Consider the following 16,942-nt stretch of genomic DNA (forward strand, 5'->3'; position numbering starts at 1 on the left):
CATGGGATATATAATTACGTTGTAAGATATGGCGTGGTGGGGGTGAGTGAGACAATGCCATGAAAGTATAGACTACACTGGGAATATAGGTGTTATATAATTAATGGTGTTAGGATATGGAAGGATTATTCAAAAGTTATGTCCACCAACAAGAACAATAAGATATCAATAATCTCGAGTTGCTTGTTACACATGACAGATTAAGATGCAGGAAATTTGCCTACATTTAGCAAGGGGAGGCACTATACAGTAGTTTTTTCGATGTGTGTGTGTGTGTGTGTGTGTGTGTTTTGCCAAAATATCTCGAAACTATGTGGCTATGCTGAAGCCTATTCCAGTTGCTGAGGATGTGAACAAAAATAAGCAAATTCCAGCCACCATATATTTTTTAATATGGATTTTTTTTTTTTTTTTTTTTTTTTGGTGGAACGCGGCAACTGACTTACATAGAATTTTGCAAACTTTCTTCAAATTTGGTTTGACGGTAGCTTCTACCTTAACCAACAACATATGTTGGCGGGCGATTAGCATTCGGACTCCAGATGCTTTTGTTTCATTTATTATGGATTGACTTTTGTGACATGCGAATTTTCTTCAAATTTGGTTTGTAGGTAGCTTGTATCGTAGCCAACAACATATTTTGGCGGGTGATTAGCATTCGGTCCCCAGATGTTTGTGTTTGATGTTGAAACTTATTTCACAATATATTATTGTTTTATCCCTAGCTCTTAATAATTTTGAAACATATCATTCTGTATGCAAAATAAAAAAGTAGCCCTCAGTTCCATAATAATCTCATCTTTGAGTTGGATTTTAGTCTGGGCTACAGCAGTGCAGAGCAATCAAGAGTAGGTGACTAGTTGACGATTCTGGCAGCAATAAGATCAGCCTCCTTTCACCTCTGCTGGAATTAAACACTATCATAAGGTAGATGTAGATGTTTAGGGCATTAGCAAAGCATTCACGGAATTCCCGAAAAGAATTTAACTAAGAATCTGAGAATAATGTATGACGTTCAGTGGACCACCTTGATGGAACCCCTACTGACAGTCAGAAAAAATGTTACGATAGGAAAGATGCGTCAGTGTCTTCCTAGTGATACCTTCACTGATTTTAAAAATACAAGAAAATATAATAAGATTTGGTGATAGAGGGTTAGGAGTAGTTATATTTGTTCAGAGCAGGCGAACGAGACCAAATTTCAAGGAATTAGACAAACGCGAATAAGTTTGCTGTGACAGGGTGTTAGCAAGATGGCTCAGTTCTTGATTACAATAGGAGATATCCCATCAGGACCTTATTCTGTATTATTACTGATGTCACTGAGGGCATAATGCACATGTTTTGGAGAAGCTTTAATGACAGAGAACAGAAACTGAGAGGGAAGGAGATAGAGGCATAACACAGGAATCATCCAAACAGAGTTAGAGGAGAATGAATAATTATATCAGGTTTATCAGAGATAGGAGGAATTCCCCATCATATTTGTAACTTAAAGTAATACTTCAAACGCCCCATGTCCCAGAATGTGAAGTACCCGTGGGCTGTGTCGCTGGTGTTCGGTGTTGCATCGCTGTTCGCTGGCGTGGTGCTGTGGCCTCTGTGGGAGACCAAGGGCGCAAGATTGCCCGACACCATCACGGAGCTGGAAGGGGGTGATACAAAACACACCCAGACCGAGCCGGCCAGTGGCAGGTAATGGACAGATTTGTGGAAATATTAACTGAGATGTGGTTCTTTCCTGAGATTCATTAGCAAACTTATGATCAGTTCCTCTGAAAGTCATTAAACTTTGCCTGGTTTTGAGGCTGGTTCATTAGACACTCCCACACGAGCCTTCGTCTCTACAAAAGAACACATAATGCATCCAGGTACAGAGTGCACATAAACTGTCTGGGTGATTTCTTCCTCATATGAATGCTTAATAGACAGATATAATTGCCCTTTGTCTATCTTCTGTGAACGCAATAGAATTTTCATGAAAAGTAAAAAGCAGTCAGATTTCATATAACCACCTAGTAGCCATTGATTATGTACTAACCTAAATGGCAAACTGGCTCAAGTGCGGTGGCCATGTCCATCAACAAGGACTCTCCAAGAAAAGGCACAGTGTAAAATGTAATTCATTAACTGAGTTCATTACTTGGGTCTGAAGAATTTTATAGCTACCTAGCAGAGAAAACGACTCTTGTGTGTCTATCTGAGCCCAGGGTCTAGAAGGGAATGGGTATGTTAAACCGATGTTAAGAAAAAGAGGTACTGAAGTTAAGAGTTAAGGAAATTTACAATGGATGAGTGTATTGGATGAAGCATGCAGGAAGAAGACATTGCAAGGGTTTGGCATCCCCTTTTTATTTTTTATTTTTTTTTTTACTTACACTGAACGGACTGACTCTTTATGACAGATGTATGTGAATCGTATCTACATGGGAAAATACAACAAGTAAGTGGAAAGAGTCAGGCTTACTAGATGAAGCCATGGTGTTGGAGGCGTGAATGGTAGAAGGATGACTGTGTGGCCCATTTCACTTCGCATGCTGTTGAGTGTTCTAGTTTAAACTTTCCTTTTTTTTGTTTAATTATCCTTCGTCAGTCCCTCCTTTACTAAGGTAAAAGGCCATAATAATAATAGAAGTAGTAGTAGTAGTAGTAGTAGTAGAAGTCGTAGTAGTAGTCGTAGTAGTAGCAGTAGTAGTAGTAGTAGTAGTAGTAGTAGTAGTAATAATAATAATAATAATAATAATGTGCTGCTGCTGATAATGATGCCCTTTGCTACTTGGGAAATGAGTGCTAAAAATACCGCTGAAACTATGCTTATCAACGCTGTGTTTATTGTCATCTGCTCCTCTTCCTTTACAGCAGCGGCAATGCGAAGTCAGGTGTTCCGGACCAGACCACCACCTGTTGATGTCACCTACCCCTCTCCCCGATGTCACGATGTCAACTGCCCTTTTTCCTGTGCAGCAGTGGCAACGCGAACTCATGTGTTATCAATAGCACCACCTCCATGAGCCTAAAACTGACTTCTTACTCTCATTAGAAAAAAGCAAGAAATGCTTATGTATTTTGTGTCTGATGTATAGTCAGATAGAGACTGCTTAATGGCATGACTGAGCGAGGGATCTGGGGGCTACCACTTAAAAAGAATATTCAACATGTCCCAAGTGGTCCTTTTAGGGTGACCAAGGGGGAACAAAGAGCTGTGGAACTTTGGTGGTTGTGTGAGCGTTTAAATTAATAGCAAGGTTACCCCAGTGTAAATAAATTTTTATTCAGTGAAGATGGTTGACGTATGGTGAAGACGTATGGTGAAGTAGGGAACCACAGATTTGATTTGCGAGAGTCTGGGCTGTATTCCATTTGGCACAGGACGCTTCGCAGCACCTCTTCTTTAGAGATTCATACTGCATATCAAACCGTAACATTTTCTTGTGTGTTAGTTATGTTGTTTTACTAATAACTCAGTTTGCATTAGCAACATGCTAAAAGATTTTGAAGTGTAGCCATAACTGGAGGGTAAATCGCTAAGAAAGCGATGTTGCAATATCTCCAAAGGTAGCCTAAACAGAGTAGGAATATCAAGGTCGTATTCTCGTAATCTTGGCGATTTTCTGACACTTCCTTAGTGATTTATTTTGCCTATGACGCCTTAGTATCCTCATGTATTCACCGATGCAGTGCATATCGATACTAAAAAGATGTAAACAGCATACAAGAGACTATGAAGGAACAGTAAGGTATGATAAATAAGTGCTACAACGTCCCCTACCTTAATGAGGATATATATATATATATATATATATATATATATATATATATATATATATATATATATATATATATATATATATATATATATACACAGGGTATATATAACGCGGTGGAGCACAATATTAACATGATTTATGTACCAAAAAATGCAATTAATGAGTTACTAGACAACAGGTATAACGTGGCTTCATTTGTATTTATAATAAACACATAAGCAATTAATTTTTTTTTTTTTAACCTAACCTCCCTACTCCTTGAATTGGCTGACATATTTCTAGCTTATTCTTGCTACCTCAAGACAGTTTTATTCTGCTTTAGACAGATTTTCTGAACTTCATTAAAGGCTTTCGTAGGTTTATTTAAATCGCGCAGAGTAAATCTCGTCATCGGATGGAAGGTGTGTAGTAGGGCGGAGTGAGAACACATGATTTATTTTTTCTGAATTTGAATCCGCGATGGTACACTTTTCTGTAGGGTATTGAGATACACTCACTGTGAAAATCTCAGCTGCTTGTATCGATATTCAGACGTGCCACCAAGAACATGTTTCTTTTGATTAAGGAGACCTGTTTATCCTGTGAACTGGTAAGGACACTGTATGAAACACTACCCTTCCACTCCACTGGCTGAAGTTTCCAGTGTTGTAGGGATAACATTTACTCTGCATTATTTATTCACCTCTTCCTCCCAGTCATATGCAATTACAGGACACACACCAGCAGACATAGCTGTCCCTGCAACACCATGGATACTGTCTGGTGAGTTTCTAGTGGAGCGCTACTTACTAACCATCCTGTACTTTACTCGTATTTATGGAACAACTGACTAAGTGTGACGCTGGACACCCTCGTCTCGCCACGTTAGTCTGGTCTTGCAGCCAGATGGTTATATCAGCAGCTGTCTAAATAAAATATACCATACATACCACTGTGAAATGACCACAGTGATGTTTGCTTCTACTTTATTCAAACGACCCTGTAGTTAGCTGACCGATGTTCATTTTAAATTATCCAGACTGCCCTGTTCTTATCTTCTGGTAGTGATGTCACTCTCTTATCAATCCAAATCCCCTTGTAATCACCTTAGTGATATTAGTTTCCCTTATGTTCTAGTGCCCCTGAAATGAGCTTAGTAACACTCTTTCTAAATACCCGTAGTCCAAATGACAGTGTAATTGGTTTAGTGATGTTGGAATCCGAATTATCCAAGGGACCGTGTAATTAGCTTAGTCATATTGCGTTCTAAATTATACAAACGACCTTGTATTAGCTCAGTGATGTCTTTCCTAAATAATCCAAAAGACTGCAAGTAGTTTAGTGATGCTGGTTTCTACATTATCCACGGGACCCAGTAATTTTATCAGTGATGTGGGTTTCTTAATTATACAAACGACTAATTATATTAGTGATGTTGGTTTCCTCAGTCCTCAGCCAACATTCAGACTGTGGCCCAGAATCACAATTAAACTTACATCAACTCACTCTCATTACTCAAATTAGAATTTACTGGAGGTACAGGAGATTTCTGGTCTGCCTCCTTTCCTCGCCCTCCCACCCTACTCCCCAGAAAGCTCATGATAATTTTTATTTCTTCACTGATATTTGTTTATGCTGAAGGAACAAGAGACATGTTGTCCTTTTTCACGTCCTACAAAAGCAAGTCTCAGATACAACGATTTTGTCAGTGCTCAACCCCTGTCCCTTTAATTGGGCAGACCCGTCGACCGCAGATAAACAACCGCCCCTATGGCGTTGCCCAGTAGGTTCTGTTAACTGCTAAAGTGCATGTGCTGTGCAATGTTCCATTATGTGTGTTATGTTGTGGGCATATTCTACAAGCAGGGCACATATCATCTGCAAAACTGCAAATCCAAGCTGGTAGCTGAGAAGGCTGGATGATGTCCTAATCTAAGCCTAGCTAGATGGACTCGGTTTAATGACACCTTGGATGGACGGATGTCAGGAGGAGGGACTTGTAATACAGTGTTCTGATGGGGGTGTCGTATTGGCCTCCACATGAAGTAAGTTTGTAAGTGTTTCTTCATTGCTAGTGTTGGAATCCCTAGAGGTGGGATATTGTTGTAGAGCATTTGATAATGTTTGTGTGATGGTCGCTTAATTTGCCTTGGTTTGTTATGTGTCTGTCATGTAGTATCAGGGATGTTATGTACAGGCACAGGCTGCTGTGTAGGATTGTGTGTCTCTCATATCATGTGGCCTCTGAAATGGAGGACTTTAGTTACCTAGCCCGGACTTCTTTCTTTGTTTCTTTGTTTGTTAGCAACATTACGGAAATACAGCTGAATGAAATTACATGAAACTTTCAGGGTATGTGGGCACTGGCCCCAAAAGGAAATTATTTATTTGTGGAGGTAATGTCTTCGAGTTTGAAAGGTGAAATGTAAGGTCAAGGAGTTTTGCAGGGCGATTTCTTGAAAGTGATGTTAGTTGAGCCATTACTGTAAACTTTAAGACTTTTACAGGGTTGAAATTGAAGTTAGTCACGACTTCAATTGTTTACTGACATTTAATGGCAGTACCGAATCAGTATTTAACAGCCTCCAAATTACTGCTGTCGAGTGAGGTATGCTGTGCCCCACACCACTTATTTCAGAGTGTAATTGAGCAGTGGATGTGGCTTGTGTGTAAGCAGTGGTGATGCATATGGAGTTGTCCTGTATGGTTTACAAGGTGATGTAGAGTGTATTACATAAAAGAGCCCTTGCCGGGAAGGCATTGGACATCACTGATTTTATGCATGGTTTTTAGAGTAAGGAAAGTGATTCTTTTTGTTGTCCATAGTCTACCCCTGCAGATGCTCTCGGAGCATTAAATCTTGGGGAACATCATTTCCTGATAACTTGCACATATTCTTTGAAGGCAAGTCCGATGCCGTATATTACTCCAAGGACATGTAATCAGTGGTAGTTATACTTGAGGTTCCCACACTCGGTTCTTTAGTGTAGGTCTTTGGAAACAGGGTATATCCAGAAGCAAAACGGTGTTGTAGTTGTCAATTGTCTGACATAATAAAGCCTCCTGCATTAGTCTCTCTCTCTCTCGTGACCTAAAGACTAGTTGTAGCCTATTACCACAGTTTAAGTATACACAGTTGTCCCACTCTTGATTCAAATTTTGGAGCGGCCTGCGCATGACATCAGGGGGTCCTGCAGCCGTCAGTTGGCATGGGGCAGCCACAGGGTGCAGTTGTGTCTCCCCTCAGTCTCTCCTCATTCGTGATGGAAGCTCAAACGTGCGGCATTTGATAACATGCCAGTTTAAATATGGAATAAATTAGCTATAAAATTACCTATCTCAAAGAAAATTAGAGTTTTTCTATAAAGATTTATAAAACGATGAGTGAAGTTTGAAGTTAATTATCCAACAACAGTGTATTCCTGTGTCTGCATGTTGTTCTATAATACATGCCTGCATGTACATCATACGTCACTCATCATTTTATATAGCTTTGTAATCAGTTTTAATTTTCTTTGATAATGGTAAACTTTAAAGCTATTATTGACCTATTTAGCTTTGGAAATTATTCCATACTTAAACTGGCTGCTTATATTGCAAGCAGTTTACAAATATAAATATACCGGTATATGTGTTAAAATAAGAAGAGCTGTAGATTTTCCACACTCCTTAGTGTTGCATTAACCAATGGGCAGCCTTATTTCAAATGTTTTTTTTGGCTTCAGCCATCAGCGCTGAGTCAAGAGGGTATACTTGTCACACTTGAGTTATCCCGTTACTTCTCATTTTCTCTCTATGGAAGACCTTGTGATGTCATCCTCGTGAGCATGGGATGACTGAATATTACTTAGAGTGTGCATATTGCGGCATTCGTCACTAGTTCATCTTTATTTTTATATTAGATTAAATCTTTTAACTTGGGACAGAAATAGGCTACATTATGCATTTATGATCATTTTATTTATTAGTTCATGTGTGTTGTTAGTCTGATTAAGCTATCAAATAAACAAATATCATAACAACTCAATGACTAATCTTATTTACCTTCAGTTATTAGAACATTCTCCCTAATAATTCAGATACACAGATTTCACATTAAGCTCAATGAAGCCGGTCCATTACCATACTGAGACTGTGCCAGCGGAGATCAGGATATATCTTTAGCCACAGAACCACCCCATCCCCTTCTGGCAGTACCTGCAGGCATAATAAAGAGTTTACTCCACGATATACAGTCAAGTCATTTTTATATTGAAGTGAATACTTTCAAACGATTTTACTCATTAGAAAAGGCATCTCCTACTGTTGTTGTTGTTGTTGTGGCCCCAGGCTCATTTAAAAGTGAATCCAGTGTACTGCTGACTAAAGCTGCCCTTTTCCTGCACACCACTCTACTCACTCGGGGGACATGAACCGTGCTGAGGGACGTTAAACATATAAAAAGACGGATTTCCCGCCCCGTTTTATCAGTGTCATTGTGAGAAGGTGTCCCTTTCCAGCACCTGACATCTTGTACTTATAGAACTAATGAAGTCTAGCTTTATCTTACCCCTGCAGTTCAAAACGTATCTCCTAAGCTATGTAGAATTTAATCTAGATAATGTCAGTTACGATCATTCTGACAAAAGCAGTGTATAATTGAGCAAAATTTACATATACTGTACTAGGTTTTGCCTACAAGTACTGACAATACTTACAATACGGAAACACGTTTCAGTACTTACAGAGTGCAACCACAGACATTCTTGGGTCGCAAGAAGCTTGTGTTAGTGGGAGGGTCTGGGCAGGTGGGTTTGGTGACACACAGAGCTATGTTGCGAACACACCTGCAACACATAAGTTGTTACATACACAGTAATTTACAGTTGCTGGCAGGAATACCGATCCAGATTATAATCGAACCATTATAAATCTCTTAAAATATAGTACGAAATTGGCTGGCCTCCATAGATCTTAATAGTGGGTTTTCGAAAGTCACTGCACAATGTTTTGTTACTTATTGTACTGAAGTGAATCGAAATTTTTGTCATCACTTGGACTTACTTCATCCATAACATCTGCTGCAAAAACTATAACAAAATCATTCCTGGAACTAAACCTATCTATCTATTGCGAGACGCCTTTATCCCGCAAGGGGTGGCCACAAACAAATCGCCTCCATGTCGCTCTGTCTCCCCCCATTTCACTGCCCTTCTCCCAGCTCACTTCCCCCCCTCTCTCATATATCTCTCCACTCTATCCCTTCATCTCATCCTTGGCCTTCCCGTCCCTCCCCACCCTCCACCTCACTCACATACACTCTCCTCGCCAGTCTCTGACTCTCTATCCTCTCCACATGGCCAAACCACCTTAATGTGTTTCTCCTAACGCTTCCTATCACATCCACATAAACACTTAACATCAACAACTAAACCTGTTCCCTCATATTATGCCGTTTAGAATCAACTATATAGATTTAGAACCTTAGCTGTCAAGCAAATTAATTCCTCAGGAAAAAAAAAAAAAAAAACGGTCTCCAGACAGTGCAAATGGTCGTCGTTCACAGACCAACACTTCACACCAAATGCAAAATAAAACTGGCAGTAATAATCATCATCTAGACCTCCTTTCCCACCCTGGAGCAGTGTGAGGATTGGCAACTTCCAGGTAGCCCAGGTTTGCCAAAGTCAATGGACCACACTTCCATTCACCCATAATTCAAGCTGCCGGAATCCTGGCTCAATCGGATGAGCCAAAAACTTTCACGTTCTGTAGTTTCACATAAAAGTATCTGATAGAGTCAGTCTGAATGCAGTCACGTTAAAATGGGGTGCCAAATCCCTGATCATGCGCTCCTTCTCACAACATTCATCCAGCCAGCTCGATCTCTTGTCAGGCCCCTAGCCTCATCTACTTCCAAACCTCTCTTCCTCACAAACTCATCAACCATATCCCTCTACTTTCTCCTTGGCCTACCTCCCTCCTCGCTCCGTCATATTCGCTCAGATATACCTTTTTTACTGTAATCCATTCTCTCCATATGACCATACCATCTTAGTATGCTCTCTTCAATTCTGGTGTCCACAGACTTCCTCACTCCGCATCGTTCACGAATCACATTATTTCGTATTTTATTCACTCTCTGTACTGCACATACATTCCTTAGCAGTCCCATCTCCACTGCTCTTACTGTTTTTCATTTTCATGCCACACCATAGTCTCACATCTCTATGTTAAAGTTGGCACTAATACTCCTTCATGCAAGCCTCGTGCAGGTGGAACAGTCAAGCCCCTGTCTCTTATCAAGACTTTCATAGCACCAGCTGCCTTCCTTCCTTGTGTCATTCTACTTTCCACCTTTTGCACATTTTCCTCTTTTTTCTATCACTGTACTCAGGCATTTGAACTCTCTCACCAATTCCAGTCTCTCCCTTCTCTGTAACATCACACTGAGAGTCACTTTCTCTCACGATATCCATCACTTTACTCTTTTATACACTACCCTCAAGACGCAATGCTCGCATATATCAACAAAACTCTGCACTGCTCTACCAAGTTCTTGTCAGGTATTTGCAAGTAGCACTACACCATCAGTATACAACAAATTTGAGATATTTCATCCATCACCATTCATTACCAACGCCATCCATGTCTCCATTACTCGTGTTTTTACTTCTCTCGTCACCATGGGGACATCATACAACCGTGTCGCACGCCCACATTGATCATGAACCATTCACTTAGATGCCCATTTACCCATACACATGCCTCACTACCATCATAAAAACTCTTGACGGCACCTAGCAGCTTACCATTTACAACGTACACCCGCGAACCAAAGTTTCGGTACCCCCCTCGATGGAAGGAAGTGGAAGTCAGGGTTAGAGAGAGGGCAGGTGAACGGACAACAGTGAGTGGTACTTTGGAACTGAGCTACGAGGCGAATAGTGAGAAACCTAATGACACTGGATTCGAAACATTTCCATGCAGTTCACCTGCAAAACATTATGCGTTCGTAACATACATACTGTAACATATAACATAGACTACTGTGTTATCATGGTGTCCTGTGACACTGACCCATCTGTTTCGGATCCTCATCACACAAATAAAGCACCGAGCCAGTTGTATTTAAGTTGCAACTTGTCATTATAACTGCGGTCATAATTTTTGTGAATGTTATCCCTGGATTGTCTATAGCTATAATAAAGAATGATTGTGAATTTAATGTTGATTTTCACAGTAGTTGTGCGGATGGTTATAAATGTGGCAATTATTTTATGTGGACGACTAAACCACATTGCAATGGACAGCGGAGAGCATTCGCCAATAATTTACTATAACCAGATGAAATTAGATGTAAACAACACAAAATATTATGAGACAACGAAGACACAGCTGTGGTATCCTGCTCCGCCTTGTTATGAAGGCCTTAACTGTGGCTTCACCTCATACGTGCATTATTTCCCTTCAGTCGCTGCCTCTTTTATTACTCTTACTTCCCGGTATCCTCTTACTGCGAGTCGTCATATTCCTTGGAGGGTTTCTTGTCGTCCGGTCCTATAACCCGTACTGTATTACATTATTCCTCGCATCATCACTCCCAGACAAACAACGTTAGCACAAGACTGCTGAATTTTATTGCCACTGCCACTACTACTGTAATCCCCCGTTTCCTATTGTCTAATTTCCCTCACAGTACTACTACTGCTGCTCCTATTACTACTCCACTATAAATCTGTATAATAAGAAATATGATTGTCCTTATGTCTGTGTATCTGTTAATCATAATTATTGTCCCTGTCCCACCGTCGACAACTCGTCACTGACCCGGCACCGCTACTCCAGTTCCCACCCACAATGGATTCTACTCCTCCCCCACTCCGACACCACATTACCCTTCACCTCATCCTTGGGCCAGAAGGCCTGTTGTTCACCCTTTACCGGTGAATATACGTGGCATGCATAAATGATAAAAAAGAAAGCATTTAAAAGCTAAACGGTAATCGGCCTCTAAAATATTCTGTTTGCCAAGTCCAAACTTTAGGCCATATATTGATACCATGAAGGTTTTATGTTGATAGCTCAAGCCGTTCATGAGATATAATAGGAACACACACACACACACACACACACACACACACACACACACACACACACACACACACACACACACAGATGCAGATAAAAACATGATCGCTCCGCCTTCTAAAGGTAGGCGATAATAATGTAATAATAACAACAACATCGTAGATGTGTACTGTAGTGTTCCTAACATTACACTTAATAACTGCAGACCCAAACGTGCTTATATTACGGAGCACTGATATACGAGTATTAACCACAAAACCGACCACAGACCGTTCTTATCATTACCACTGCACCTTCCCTATAGCACTTCACCATGGTAATACAACCCACTGTAGTCCTCTGTGAGATCGCAACACGTGTTTGGGAAAAATAACAGTGCACAACATGCCTACAAACCACTAAAATAAGCATATGATGTTTCACTGACATCCATCAAATAGCCTAGGAGAAGTTACTGGACAAACAAACGACTGGACACAGACAGACAGAAGCAGAATGTCTCGCATCGGTATGTAACGACCTGACAAAACTCTTGTGATTCTGCATTGCCGGTGTCATCACAGTAATAATAATAGTAATAATAATAATAATAATTAATCACATGTTATTAGGCACGATACTGAGAAGGAAACACACTGGAATAGCATGTGTCGACGCAATGCAGAATCTGTTTGCCATGACAGAAGGTTGGGTTGCGGTCAAACATTAATTTAGTATTACTATAACCCTACCATTACAGCATATTATGGCAATGTTTGGTTCTATATGTCACAGCTGTTTTCACTTGTTTTATCAGGGAGATTATGGTGTTTGTCCTCCTCTGTATCATGGATATTAACGTGATTACTACTACTACTACTACTACTACTACTATTACTATTATTATCACTACTACTACTACTACTACTACTACTGCTACTACTACTACTACTACTGCTACTACTACTACTACGATTATTATTATTATTATTATTATTATTATTATTATTGTTATTATTATTACTATGATGACACCTACAAAGCAGGATCGTAATAGTTTTGTCAGGTTGTCATATACCGATGCGAGACATTCGGCCTCAGTCTATGTCCAGCCGTGTGTTTGTTTGTCCGCTGACTTCTAGGCAATTTAATGGATGTCAGTGAAACGTCACAGGTGTATTTTAATGGGTTGTAGGCATGTTGTGCGCTGTTATTTTTCCCACACATGTGTAGTGATCCCACAAAGGACTTCAGTGGGTTGTATTACTATGGTGAAGTGCTACAGGTAAGGTCCAGTGGCAATGATGGGAACGGTGTGTGGTCGGTTCTGTGGTTAATATATCAGAGCTCCGTAATATAGGCACGTTTGGGTCTGCGACTTTTATAATTATGTAATGTTCGGAATACTGCAGATGTATGTTGTTGCTGTCAATTTTATAATTATTCTTATTAATGCATGCCACGTATATTCACCGGTAAAAGGTGAACAACAGGCCTGGTGGCCCAAGAAGGAGGTGAGGGGTAAAATGGTTCGGAGTGGGGGAGGAATAGAGCTCATGGCTGGTGGGAGAGAGGGCCCGGAGGGGGGTGGGGTGCAACTGGGGTAGCGGTGCGGGGTAAGTGACGAGTTGTCGACGATGGGATAGGGACAATATGATTAACAGATACACAGACATAAGGACAATCATATGTATTATTATACAGATTTATAGTGGAGTAGTAATAGAAGCAGCAGTAGTAGTACTGTGAGGGGAATTGCAGTAGACACAATGGGGAAAGGGGGAATAGTAGTGGCAGTGGCAATAATGGTATTAACAAATTCAGCAGTCTTGTGCTAACGTTGTTTGTCTGGGAGTGATGATGCGAGGAATAATGCAATACAGTAGGGGTTATAGGACCGGACGACAAGAAACCCTCCAAGGAATATGACGACTCGCAGTAAGAGGATACCGGGAAGTAAGAGTAATAAAAGAGGCAGCGACTGAAGGGAAATAATGCACGTATGAGGTGAAGCCACAGTTAAGGCCTTGATAACAAGGCGGAGCAGGATACCACAGCTGTGTCTTCGTTGTCTCATAATATTTTGTGTTGTTTACATCTAATTTCATCTGGTTATAGTAAATTATTGGCGAATGCTCTCCGCTGTCCATTGCAATGTGGTTTAGTCGTCCACATAAAATAATTGCCACATTTATAACCATCCGCACAACTACTGTGAAAATCAACATTAAATTCACAATCATTCTTTATTATAGCTATAGACAATCCAGGGATAACATTCACAAAAATTATGACTGCAGTTATAATGACAAGTTGCAACTTATATACAACTGGCTCGGTGCTTTATTTGTGTGATGAGGATCCGAAACAGATGGGTCAGTGTCACAGGACACCATGATAACACAGTAGTCTATGTTATATGTTACAGTATGTATGTTACGAACGCATAATGTTTTGCAGGTGAATTGCATGGAAATGTTTCGAATCCAGTGTCATTAGGTTTCTCACTATTCGCCTCGTAGCTCAGTTCCAAAGTACCACTCACTGTTGTCCGTTCACCTGCCCTCTCTCTAACCCTGACTTCCACTTCCTTCCATCGAGGGGGGTACCGAAACTTTGGTTCGCGGGTGTACATGCGAAAACCTGCTACCATCTTTCTCTGTCTACTTTGACGTGTGCTATTTCCAGATCCATAAACGCCACAAACGCCTTATAGTCCGGGTCACAAGCCTTCTCCACTACCTGTTTCACTGCAAATATTTGATCCACACACCCTTTGCCACTCCTAAAGCCACCCTGTTCATCACTGACTAGGACTTCTGATATCTTTCTTACTTTATAATAATTGTTCCATATACCTTCTCTATAACACTCAATAAACTTATGGCACGATTATTCTTAAGGCCCTATCACACGGTACCTCGTACCAGGAACGGCCGAGGAAGATTTAAGTGGAACAAAACTTGGACGCTATCACACATGTTCCTCGTATCCTCGGCAAAGTACATGCTTCTCACACTGTTGCCAGAGCCCCGTCTCGCGACTGTGGACAGTGATCGCTGTCTCTGACTCGGTAAAGAATAAGGAGAAGCAACTTTTGTTTACAAACTGGTACACACGTGGAACTGCCTCAATTTCTCTATAAGGGCGAATTCAGCTGCCCTTGTCCAGGAAATCGATGATAAAGCCATCAGTACGTTGTTGTTGTGGTGGTGTTTTCAGGTGGCGACTGGTTCGTCTACTCTACCTGCAGTGGAGTCCTCAGTTGTAAACACGTGATATTTTAGCGACATCACAGTTTCCTCGGTGTAGGAAATATAAACTCTTTATAAGGCCTTCAAAACGATTGATATTTATTATAAAATATTAATAAGTATTCAGTGTTAGGCTAAATGTTTAATAATGTAGTATGATATATTCTTTGTCGAAGGCCTGGGTTTTGATCACACTGTTTTGCCCGTCGTATCCTCGGTAGAAATCCATCCAGATGGGTTCCAAATGCCCGTGGTATCGTCGGCAATTTTACCACGTTACCGTTCCGATTTACCATCGTATCCTCGGCAAACCTTGTATGAGGTGCCGTGTGATAGCCCTTTTAGACTCACGTCGCTCACCTTTATTTTGTACAGGGGTACAATCACAGCGTTTTTCCATTCTGCTGTAGCAATTTCACTCATCCATGCCTTCTTACACATCTCCAACAAGCACTTCATTTCGCTCTCTCCACTACTCTTACTCATCTCTGCATGCACCTCATCAACCCCAGCTGCTTTCCCGTTTTTCAGGTGCTTCACAGCGTTCTTAACCTTTGCGAGTGTCACGATTCCTGACACTGCTTTCCTTCTGTGGACATCCCCAAACCATTCAATTATGCAGCGGCTCTGCTCTCACTGTTCCCATTCATCAGGCTTTCATAATATTCTTTCCATCTGGTCCTTATTTCATCCCTATAAGTTACTAATCTACTACTTACATCCCTCACACTTTCATATTTTTTCCCGTCACTTGTACATTTCTGCACCTCTTTCCAGAAGAAATTCCTTTCTTCAGAGTAATTTGCATTCATTTTTCTTCCTAGATCATCATTTACCTCCTTCTGTTTCCTCTTCGCTAGTCTCTTTACGTCCTTCTTGCTCTAAATATATTTAGTTCTTATTTCAATTGATCCCCTGTTCTGTATCCGCTCTAGCCACTTCTTCTTTTCCTCCAATGCTCTCTTAACCTCCTCATCCCACCATGCCGTACCTTTCTTCTTTGTTGTTACTCTTGCCACACCACACACGGCTTTAGCATTCCTAAACAAGCAGTCTCAGTATGCATTCGACATGCTGTCCAGATCCACTGGCAATAATACATTGAAAATAATAAAATTTTCTCTTCCTGGAAAAACACTTGTTCAATATACACTAAGGATACCGGAATATCATATTAAATTTTAAATCTATCGTGCATCAGAAGAAATTCCACTCAGTTAAGAATTATGATTATAAAAATAACTTTATTTTATTTTATTTTATTTTTTACCTGACTGAACTGAGCCACTCCCACAACATGAATAGTAAGTCATTGCTTCGTGAAAATAAAGGACTGCAGTTACAAGATGGAAAAGAGTCACCTTTCCTGCTAGTCAAACCATTCCTCCTATCTGACTACGCCTGGCCATCAACTGAGCGAAACGGAAGTAGGGATCTTTGTAATGCTAAAGAAGTGAAACAATAATCTAATGCCAAAACCTTAACGATCATCGTACCAAATGATTAATGGATGGCAGAGTACCTAGACTGGAGCAGAAAATATTGTTAGCATTGCTTCCAGTCTAAATTAATCTTTAATATCAAGCTGAGTATGACACAAAGAATGTTAATCCTTGGCTTATCCCGCATGGACCTGTATGTTTATCAAGCAAGTGAACATTTCTAAATAAAGCAACTTTTTTCCTCGTTTAGTGTAATAGCGAGATTTAGATATTCACTGCCTTGAGAAAAAAAATAAGCAAATAATTTTTAAAACCATTCATGTAATCTTATGAGCCCGACATATTTATCTTATTATATATATATATATATATATATATATATATATATATATATATATATATATATATATATATATATAAAATCATCATTGTTTGAGTACAAATTTGGAAA

At 40.2% G+C, this 16,942-nt stretch overlaps 2 protein-coding genes across 2 annotated transcripts in view; one reads left to right on the plus strand and one right to left on the minus strand.

Annotated features, from left to right (window-relative positions):
• The window catches only part of LOC145406371 (organic cation transporter protein-like), a 240,965-nt gene extending 238,850 nt beyond the window's left edge, over nucleotides 1-2,115 (plus strand). Inside the window, exons 11-12 of the mRNA XM_080277539.1 lie at nucleotides 1,526-1,695; nucleotides 2,064-2,115. Coding sequence (XP_080133665.1) covers nucleotides 1,526-1,695; nucleotides 2,064-2,115 — 222 coding nt within the window. The remainder of the gene's footprint in view (nucleotides 1-1,525; nucleotides 1,696-2,063) is intronic.
• A 5,605-nt stretch (nucleotides 2,116-7,720) lies between these two features.
• Nucleotides 7,721-16,942, minus strand: part of LOC145406382 (uncharacterized) — a 34,391-nt gene continuing 25,169 nt past the window's right edge. The window contains exons 6-7 of the mRNA XM_080277550.1: nucleotides 8,471-8,572; nucleotides 7,721-7,943 (exon numbers count right to left, since the gene is read on the minus strand). Of these exons, the coding sequence (XP_080133676.1) occupies nucleotides 7,907-7,943; nucleotides 8,471-8,572 (139 nt within the window). The 3' untranslated portion in view covers nucleotides 7,721-7,906. The remainder of the gene's footprint in view (nucleotides 7,944-8,470; nucleotides 8,573-16,942) is intronic.

This window comes from Coenobita brevimanus, chromosome 8 (genome assembly GCF_032717465.1).
Source record: "Coenobita brevimanus isolate Jiangsu-jjx chromosome 8, ASM3271746v2, whole genome shotgun sequence".
Lineage (NCBI taxonomy): Eukaryota > Metazoa > Arthropoda > Malacostraca > Decapoda > Coenobitidae > Coenobita > Coenobita brevimanus.